At 34.3% G+C, this 11,086-nt stretch overlaps 1 protein-coding gene across 2 annotated transcripts in view; it reads right to left on the reverse strand.

Annotated features, from left to right (window-relative positions):
- LOC127165587 (metal transporter CNNM4) overlaps positions 1-9,748 on the reverse strand; it is a 47,860-nt gene extending 38,112 nt beyond the window's left edge. Inside the window, exon 1 of one of the 2 annotated variants that reach the window (XM_051110346.1) lies at positions 8,318-9,748. In XM_051110346.1, the coding sequence (XP_050966303.1) occupies positions 8,318-9,689 (1,372 nt within the window). In that variant the 5' untranslated portion in view covers positions 9,690-9,748. The remainder of the gene's footprint in view (positions 1-8,317) is intronic. The other variant, XM_051110347.1, reaches the window with a different exon arrangement.
- Positions 9,749-11,086: the final 1,338 nt, after the last annotated feature.

The following is an 11,086-nucleotide window of genomic DNA, read 5'->3' on the forward strand; positions in this document are numbered from 1 at the left end:
TGTTCGTGTGTGCGATTGTGGAATATCTGCATGTTTACATTCGTTTTAAACTACAAATTATAAATAGTTCTCATTACTGCAACTTTTCATCATTATGACAACTCATGGAGCACATACAAATATCTTAAAATCTTAAGTTTAAGTTATCTTAATAACTTAAACATTTTTTACTAGTCAAAATAACTGTTTTCTATTTGAATATATTTTAAAATGTAATTTATTCCTGTGAACAAAGCTCAATTTTCAGCATTATTATTATCCTTCAGAAATAATTCTAATATGCTGATTTGCTGTTCATTTTTTATTATTACCATTATCAATATTTAAGACCGTTGATTTTTTTTTTTTTCAGGACTCTTTGATGAATATAAATATCCAAAGATCAGCATTTATCTAAAATTAAAAGCTTTTTATAGACTATACCGTTCAAAAGCTTGGAGTGAGTATAATTTTTTATTTTTGGGAAAGAAATTATTACTTTTATTTAGCAAGGATGCTTTAAATTGATCAAAAGTGATGATAAAGACATTTTTAATGTTACAACAGATTTCCATTTTAGATAAATGCTGTTCTTCTGAACATTCTATTCATCCAAGAAACCTGAAAAAATTCTACTCTGCATTTTTTTACATAATAATAATGATAAATGTTTTTTGAGCAGCAAATTAGAATATTAAAATGATTTTTAAAGGATCATGTGACTGGAGTAATGATGGTAAAAAAAAAATCTGCTTTGTAATCACAGGTATAAATCACATTTTAAAATATATTAAAATAGAAAACACTAATAATTATTTAAAACACTAAAAATATTTCAAAATGTACCTTTTTTTGCTTTATTGTGAATCGAGTAAATGCAGGCTTGGTGAGCGGAAGAGACTTCCTTTAAAAAACATTAAAAATCTTACTGTTCAAAAACTTTTGACTGGTAGTGTATGTATGTGAGAGATATTAGAACAACTCTTCACTTTACAAACGGCTCATAACATTATTCATGCTAGAGCAAAACCACAATTATTAATAAAAAAAGTACTGAATTTCACTGAGCAACTAGGAGTTGTTTTTATTCAATAACAACATTTTAGCTAGAACCACTTGACTTTAAATCTTTTTTTTTTTATAAAATATATATAAACTTTAGATTTTTGGCCTGTATTTCTTTGTTCCAGTAATGAGAACTCATCCAGATATATTTCAAAAGTCCAGAAAATCTAGAAGAAGGCAAATATCTCTTGACAACAGTGTTTGAAATTGTTGAACCACTTGACCTTAATTTTTTTATAAACAAAAACAATACTATATTATCTCTTAACAACAACATTTGCATTCTCATGTTCAAAAGAAACTAAATAACTTTTTAAAATCAAGTAAAATTGAATACAGTATTTCTAGAATATCCCATACTTGTGTATTTAAGTGCAAATGGAAAGTGAGGCTCTGACATTAGACCTAGAACCATCCAAACCACCTTTATCAGCAGTGCCTTTCCTTCTTCTTGTGCTCTACCAGAATCACACAACATATGCTTAGTCAGCACTCCTAATTATCAAATGACATGACAGGAAATAAAAGAAAGGAAGAGAGAAGTATTTGTGACACTGTAGCATGAACGCATGCACAGAGAAACACAGAGATCGTGATCCTATTAGAATACAGAGAGGCTTATGACATGACAACACCATCAGAGAGCTCGCCAAATATACTTAGCACGACTAAACACAGACCAAAACAACAAAGTAATGCGGAAATTTTCTCTGAATGTGCAAGACTCCCAATTCATTAGCTGACAACTACAGTAGGGCCCTTTGAAATCCGTTTTATTTTTTTCCAAATTCCGTTTTTTTCCGTTTTAATTTTTCTGGGTTCTGTCTTTTCCCATTTTAATTTTTGTCAACTCCTTTTTAATGGTTAAAATAAATTGTATTAAATCAAAGAGCATGTCAACTTATAATCATGAAACTTATACAATTTCCAATTAATTTAATAAAGGTTTAACAAAAACGACATGTTTAGGGCCCTATAAAATGTTTTATTTTTTCTCACCATATGTTTTATTGCTATCAAATTCTGTGTTTTAGCATATCTAATTATTTGAACGCATAATTTATTCTAATTAATTTTTTTTAAAATAGCCATATAAAGGTTTTACCCTCAGAAATTCTGTGTTGTGTATTTAAAATGTTCTGGTTATCAAATGAAGGCATAAAACATTAAATTCATTTATCTTTTAATTATTGAACATTTTTGGCAAACAAAGGGGAATTTACTATTAAAATTAAAACATGGAAGAAATGTTGTGTGATTATACCCTAAAAAAATAATGTTTGCTTCATTTTAGTAATGGTAGTAATAGTAGTAATATGTATCTGGCACAATGTCTTCAAGTTAAACCGGACTTTTATTTTGACAGGTTGCCGTGTCTATCTTTACATTTCTGTGTGTGTATATGATATAACGCTAGTTTTCCTAAAATGGAATGGTCAGATACTCATGAAGTGACTCTCAGCAGACATCGTTCATGTATTTATGTCCTCATTTAGTGAGACGACAGACGCTGAAATCACCGCGAGCGTCACGCACGCTTTAGTGTGTGTAGTAAACAAAACCGCTCGTCTGCTCCATTTATTAAAACAGAGACACGCAGAACATACAGGATTCACATATAAAAGGTATTTTTGCAGCGTAATACTTACAGAAACGAGTCCATATTGAGGGTTGATTTAAGTGTAATGACCTACTTTTGAGTAATTCATTAAAACTTTGACAAATTCTGTGACATCCCGCGTTATTCAGTTAATTCCGTTTTTATGACTGGATTCCGCAATTCCGTCATAGGACCCTACTATAGGTAAATAACTAGTAGAGTAACAAAGTGCAGTCAACAGTCAAACTTCTTGTGCTACTACTCAGTGTGTTTATGATTATGCTAATTAACTGAAATAAAATAAAGATAAATACACGACTCATTGGAATACCTGATTCTGATTGGTCGGTAGCAACATCCCCAAGAACAACTGCCGTTATTAGCGACCCCGAATAAGACACTGCTCATCCAAGTATTTGAGGCTGGTTATTAACAGCTGGATCTACATTATCCCTTACAAAACAGACTGTTTATGTATAGGTAAAATAACTGGAAGCAAATGACACCTTGCACATTCCAGTTACAAATAGCTGCGACTGCTGTTACGTTAAAAATAAGGCGGATATGGGGCCAAATATCTAGTGGGGTTAGCCAGGAGAAAAGCCAGCCATTTAGACATTGTGAATGAATCAGTTATGGTCCCATAAATGTTTTTCCTGAATACTCATTCATGCAACACATAACCAAACCCGATTGCCACAGTATCACATGGTATAAGCCAAGCCCAAAAACTGGGTGACGGTAGCAGAATGCCATCTTTGAGTATGGTGTGTTTAAGCAAGACAGGATAAGTGGATGAGGAAAGAAATACAATGGTTTGAGTTTGTATCATGGTGGATGGGAAGTGAAGTAAGAAAAGACTTCTGCATAAACTAGAGGAAGTGCTTCAAAACAGACAAACAGAATGCAAACCAACACCTTGTTTTCATTTAAAACGCCAAGTCATGCAACACAGCAGTGAGTTGCTTAATAAATGGGGAAGAAGGAACAGATTTACATGTAGGTCTATCAAAAATGAACAGAAATCCCCATAATAGTAGTCCAGGTGACTCAAGAGCTAAACTGACAGAAAGATATGTTCACTCTTGAAATACTGGATCCCACAATGCAATGGCCCTTCTGTCCTTTCTAGTATGACAAATGAAAATGATTCAATAGCAACTGCAATTTTAAACATCACTTTGTTAATTTATTGTTTGATTAAGGTTTTATTATTAAATAGCTATTATGGTAATGTTTTACATTAAGGTTTCATTTGTTAACATTATTTCTTCAGCATTTATTATAATCTTAAAGCTAATTTCAATATTTACAAAGACATTTTTAAAACAAAAATATCAGTTAACAGTTACTGCACTATGAACTAACATTACTGAACAACAAACAATTGTATTTCTATTAACTAACATTACAAAGATTAATATATTACTTTAAAAAAATGCAAAATATATTTTTTGAAGTTTTAAATAAAACAGATTACTGGAGAACATTTAACAGAAATAATCTTTGTTTTTTGCTTAATTTCTGAAGTGTCATTTACTTAATCTATGTAATTATTTGTGAAATTTATGAACAACTTCTGAGTGAAAACTGTTTCAAAGTAAATCCTACACTAATTATTTCAGTGTATATGGTTTACTGTTAGTTTATGTTAGCGAATGCATTAACTAATTTTATTAGACCTTATTGTAATGTGTTAACATTATCATTAATTATTAAAAATGCAAAAAAAATGTATTCCGAGATGATAACTGGAGAGCAATTTCAACGAAAGTCTAGCATACTGCTAGAAATGCTTATAGTCACATACTAAATATGTTTTGGCACACTATTAAAAATAACAGGCAACCCTGGACCACAAAACCAGTCATAAGTAGCACGACTATATCTGTAGCAATAGCCAACAATACATTACATGGGTCAAAATCATCGATTTTTCTTTTATGCCAAAAATCATTAGGATATTAAGTACAGATTATGTTCCATGAAGATATTTTGTAAATTTTCTACCGTAAATATATCAAAATAATTTTTGATTAGTAATATGCATTGCTAAGAACTTAATTTGGACAACTTTAAAGGTGATTTTCTCAATGTTTAGATTTTTTTGCACCCTCAAACACAGTTGTATCTCGGCCAAATACTGTCCTTTAAAACCCAATATTGTCCCTAACAAACCATACATCAATGGAAAGCTTATTTATTCAGATGCTTTCAGATGATGTATAAATCTCAATTTTAAAAAAATGACCTTTATGACTGGTTTTGTAGTCTTGGGTCACATATACAATATGTACTGTGCAATACATTAAATTCTGAATATGTATAAAGGGGATACAGACCTTCAAAAGTCAATTCAGTAAAACCTCCTACATATAAACGAAAACTGAAAACGATTAACCAGTTATGCAACTCAAGAAACAAATGTGTCAATTCTTGATGTAATGATTCACAGTCACCTACTGACAATTATCTATTCTAAATCTTACAAAAGCTTACAAGTAGCTAAATAGTTTTAAGCTAGCGGCCACTATTGACTGCTAAGTAATGTCCAAGTCCAAAGGACAGTACAAAAACATACATAGAAGGGCTTTAACTCTCCAGTTAAAGGGATAGTTCATTAAAAAATGAAAATGTTGTCATAATTTAAAATTCTTTCGTCTGTTCAACACAAAAGAAGACATTTTAAAGAATGTTGGAACCCACCCATCGCTGGTAGCCTTTGACTTCAACAGAACTTTTTCGCATACTATGGAAGTCAATAGCTACTGTTCGGTTACCAACATTCTTCAAAACATCTGAACAACCTTAAGGTGAGCAACTGATGATATGATTTTCATTTTTGGGTGAAATATCCCTTTAAGGTGCAAGTCATAACCACAACTATAAATCCCAAACTAGAGGATTACACCACACTACAGGGCAGGCAGTCAATCTGACTTTAAATAAATGAAATTAATATGCCATTTTGACTAGTTTAGCTGTGTAAAAGGATGCTAAATATAGAATAATATGCACAGTTCACCATAATTTCTGCAACAGATCAGTTCAAGTTCTGCAAATGTAGCTAAAGTCCCAAGTCAAAGCCTGCTGACAGTAAGCTTGTGCAAGCAGTGATAAGATAACAGGTTTTGCCCCATTATTAGTGTCATGGCTATTGTAATGACAACAAACACATGTGATTAGTCAAACAGCTCTGCAATGTTAAATACCAGCTCAGTATTTATACAAGGCTTTAGAAGCAAATTATAAATGTCTACTCAAACATATTTCCCAGAGGGCCTGTAGTAAAGCCACGGTAAAATGGTTAAAGGAATACTTGACCCAAAAATAAAAATTCTGTCATTAATTACTCACCCTTGCGCAGTTCCAAACCCGTAAGACCTTTGATCATCTTTGGAACACAAATTAAAGATATTTTTTATGAAATCCGAGAGCTTTCTGACCCTGTATATACAGCAGCGTGGTATTGTCATGAATGGCAGTAGAGACTGATACAAAGAAAAGAAATTGTTGAATAAAGTCGTTATTTTAGTTTTCTTTGCGCACAAAAAGTATTCTCACAGCTTCATTACAGAACCGCTGATGTCACATGGACTATTTTAACGATGTCCTTACGAACTTTCTGGGCCTTGAACGTAAGTTGCGTTGCTGTCTATTCAGGGATAGAAAGCTCTCGTTTTTCTTAAAAAATATCTCAATTTGTGTTCTGAAGATGAACAAAGGTCTTACAGTTTTGGAACGACATGAGAGCGCGTAATTAATCACACAATTTTCAATTTTGGGTGACGTTTATTACTATAGACCAATTCGGTGTTTGCAAACGGTGTTGTTGTTGTTGTTGTTTTGTTGTTTGGTGGCAGAAAATGACAGTTTTCAAGGAATCCAATGAAATAACAGAATTAAGTTGAGTTTATATTTCAGAATTCTGACCTTATTCTTATAATTCTAAGATTATATCTCAGTTCTGATAAGAAAAATCAACTTGTCATGCTCTCTTTTCCACTCGACTCAAAATCATACGTTTATATCCCACATTTCGGAGTTTTTTTTCCCCTCAGAATTGACAAACTTACTATCGTTGAGTTAAATTGAGTTATAAAGTTTAAACTACGAGATAAAAACTTGCATTTGCGGGGAAAAAAAAGTCAGAATTGTGAGATAAAATACGTAAATGTGTAAATACGTAAGATGTCGTAGGTTTAAATAGTATTTCATGCTGGAACTGTAATAACTGCATGTGTGAATATTATGTAGACAAATAGTTTAAATCAAATTTATGCTTTAACAATAATCACAGCAGGTTTCATCCATCGTCGTTTTTGACAACAGTTATTATATAAAAATGTTTTTTTACCCATTTAACTCCACTTGTTACCAGTGTATTTCTGCCACCACAATGTGCGCAGAGCTGCAGGTGACGTAACTGTGACATCTACTCCAAATTAGTCTATAACCTCATCGCTAGTTATCAATGACATCACAATTATTGATTATAGGTGGATTTATTGAATTAAAGACTCTCTGGGAAATATTTCCAAAAACCTAGCACGAAGTCAATATGAAATGGCATTCCCAAGCCATTTTACTTGTTTAATGTGAAAATTTGCAGGATGAAACAGCATATTCAATGAAAAAAACAAGGGTGGGACTTGATTACTTAAACAGAAATTATTTGATCATGAAATGTTCATTATATCAGGGTTATCATCATTAACTAAAGCTAATAAATCAGTTTTGTTAGTTGAAATAAAGCCGAGATAAAAATGAAAAATATTAAGCTTGTTATATTAGAATATTAGGGGGGAAAAAAGAATCAAACTGGACCACAAAACCAGTCTTAAGTCGCATATTTGTAGCAATAGCCAAAAATAAGATTTTAAGATTTTAAGTTTTTATGCCAAAACTTATTAGGATATTAAGTAAACATCATGTTCCATATTTTGTAAATTTCCTACCGTAAATATATCAAAACACAATTTCTAATTAGTAATATGCATTGCTAAGAACTTCATTTGGACTTCATTTGGAGCAATTTTCTCCATATTTTGATTTTTTGTCATATCCTAACAAAGCTTATTTATGATGCTTTCAGATGATGTATAAATCTCAAAAAAAAAAAAAAAAAAAAAAAAAAAAGATCATTATGACTGGTTTTGTGGTCCAGTGTCACATAATAAAAAAACCCAATTACCCCCCCAAAAATTTAACTGAAAATATTAGTTATTTAAAAAATAGTTACTATAGGATATAAATAATACTAAAATAAAACTATATGACAGGTATTGGAGGTGTGAAAAAAAAACATTTTTCCAATTAATTACAGTTGGAAAGACTACAAAAAACAAATTTTTTTGTACTGGAATAACTAGTAATACTAGTAATAATAAAACTAGGAATAAATAGTGATTTTTAAGTTGACTTCATGGATTTTAGGAAATAAAAGAAGAAAGACTGCCAGCAACTGACCTTGACAGTCAGTGGAGGAGAGAAAGGCCCACAGGGAGAGAGGATGTGTGTTTTCCAACCTGATAGGAGCCGAAGTAATTAAGAATAGACAGAACGAGTGCCCTTTTCCACTAACCCTGTAATAGTGACATCACTGCTAATGCACTGCTGATACCATCACTGATAGTGACAATGAGAAATCCTGCAGGAAAAAAACAGACTGACCTTTCTTAAACTCCTCCAGCATGGAATCCAACTTAGTGTCGTGGAATACAAAGTGGACTGGATGGTTGTAGAACTTAGTGATGGTCTTCAACGTAGTGCAGTCATCTGGATCCACAAAGGCCAGGTCTTTCACAAAGAGGATGTCCACGATATTGGTCCGCTCATCCTCATAAACTGGAATGCGTGTGTATCCGCTCTCCATGATTTCAGACATGGTGTTGAAATCTAGAACAGCATCGCTGTTGATCATAAAGCAGTTGCTGAGTGGAGTCATGATGTCCTCCACCGTCTTAGTCCTCAATTCTAGAGCACCCTGGATCATGTTCAGCTCCTCTTTCACCAGGTCGTTGTACGGCTCGGTCACCTTGAGCATCTCCACCAGCTTCTCCCGGTTGTACACCGTGCCGATCTCCTGGCCCAGCACGCAATCCAGGAGTTTGCTGATGGGGTAGGAGAGCGGAAAGGTCAGAAGCATGAAGAACTTGGTGAGGAGGATGGTGTTGGCGCCCACCGCCAAGCCGTGGCGAGAGCAGAGCGCCTGAGGAACGATCTCACCAAATATGACGATGCCGATGGTCGACGCCACCACAGCGCCCAAACCGGAGCCGATGAGATCATCGAGCAGGATGGTCAGCGTGGTGTTGACCAGCACGTTCCCGAGGAGGAGCGAGCACAACAGGTAGTTACCTTTCCTTCGGATGGGTTCGATCTTGCGGGCATACTTCTTCTCTTTCTCCGTCCCACAGCTCTGGACAATTCGCAGCTCCATGGGGTCCAAAGCCATGAGCCCCAGGTTTAGCCCACTGAACATACCTGAGAGCACCAGGAGGCAGGATATCAAGATCACCTGGAACCAAATGGGAAGCAGAGACGACTTCTTCTCCACCACACGTAACTTTCCATGATTTTCTCCTAGGGGATACCACTTCCCATCTTGGCTGTGTCTGATGCACAGGCTGTAATCCCTCTGGGTCTCACTTTTCCTAAGTGGTTTAATTCTGACCCCCAGCACCCCAGATGTGCCCTGGGTGTCAACTTTCATACTACTCCCGATGGAGATGTCTTTGGTGAAGTCAGCACAAGTCCTGTTGAAGTCGGAGCTGCTCTCCTCGCCCTGCTCCACGAACTTAATCTGCTCCCAGGTGTCATTGCTAATCTGTAGTCCGTAGAACCTGAGCTGGATGTCGTTCTCCTCAGTTACCTGTATGATCCCATCGACGGGGGGCAAGGGCTCCTTGTCGCTACTCTCCAGCCGCATGCCGAGAATCCGGCTGTCGCTCCGCCAGGATTCCACTCTGTTCGCGCAGACTTTAATCCAAAATAACAGTATTAAAGTTAGCGTGCACCCTTTACCGCTCCATTCTGTCGCCATGTTTGTTTCGCTCTCTGCGGAATGAGAGTTGACGTCACCTACTCATTTCGCAAAGGCGCCGCCCTCTCATTAACATAGCGCCGCGGAACTCCAATCAGCGTGCGGATCGTCACATAATGAGGAAGAACGAGCCTTCCTGGGTTTGCTTGCTAAAGGAAGGTGGAGCAGTGTGTTTAAATTGATCAAAAACTTCTGTTTCAAATAAATGCTGTTCGTTGAAACTTTAAATTAATTAAGCTATCCTGGAAAAATGTCATGTTTTTGTCTTGTTTTCAACATTACACATACAATAATAAATGTTAGCTGAGCACCAAATGACCATATGTAACCATGGACCACAAAACTAGTCATAGGGGTCAATTTTTTGAAATTGAAATTTATATATCATCTGAAAGATGAATAAATGTGATCCTGAATAATAAAACCAGTCTTAAGTCGCTGGGGTATATTTGTATCAATAGCCAAAAATACACTGTATGGGCCAAAACTATAGATTTTTATTTTATGCCAAAAATCATTAGGAAATTCAGTAAAGAACATGTTCCATTAAGATATTTTGTAGATTTCCTACTGTAAATCTGTCAAAACTTAACTTTTGATTAGTAATATGCATTGTTCAGGACTTCATTTGGACAACTTTAAAGGTGATTTTCTCAATATTTAGATTTTTTTGCACCCTCAGATTCCAGATATTCAAATAATTGTATCTCAGCCGAATATTTCCTATCATAACAAACCATCAATCATTGGAAAGCTTATTTATTCCGCTTTAAGATAATGTATTAATCTCAATTTTGAAAAATTGACCCTTATGACTGGTTTTGTGGTCCAGGGTCACAAATAAGCTTTCCATTGCTGTATGGTTTGTTAGGATAGGACAATATGAAGGAATCTGATCTGGAATCTGAGGGTGCAAAAAAATCAAAACATTGAGAAAATCGCCTTTAAAGTTGTCCAGATGAATGCAATGTATCTTACTAATAAAAATAAAGTTTTGATATATCTACAAAATAAAATGAAATTTACAAAATAGCTTCATGGAACATGATCTTTAATTATAATCCTAATGATTTTTGCCATAAAAGAAAAATCGATCATTTTGACCCATACAGTGTATTTTTGGCAATTGCTACAAATATAACCGTGCCACTTAAGATTGGTTTTGTGGTCTGGGGTCACATATTAGTTCGATTTCTGAAGAACCATGTGACACCGAAAATATTTAAAACTATATAAAATTAGAAAAAGGTCATTTTAATTTGTAATAAAATTCCACAGTATTATTTTTAATTTTATTTTTATTAAAAATAGCCTTGGTGAGCATAACAGACTACTTTCTGTTTTTGAAGCTTGGAGGTGTTTGTGGTGTTTATACAGTAATTAATATAAATTAAAAT

This window comes from Labeo rohita, chromosome 5, assembly GCF_022985175.1.
Source record: "Labeo rohita strain BAU-BD-2019 chromosome 5, IGBB_LRoh.1.0, whole genome shotgun sequence".
In the NCBI taxonomy this organism is placed as follows: Eukaryota; Metazoa; Chordata; class Actinopteri; order Cypriniformes; family Cyprinidae; genus Labeo; species Labeo rohita.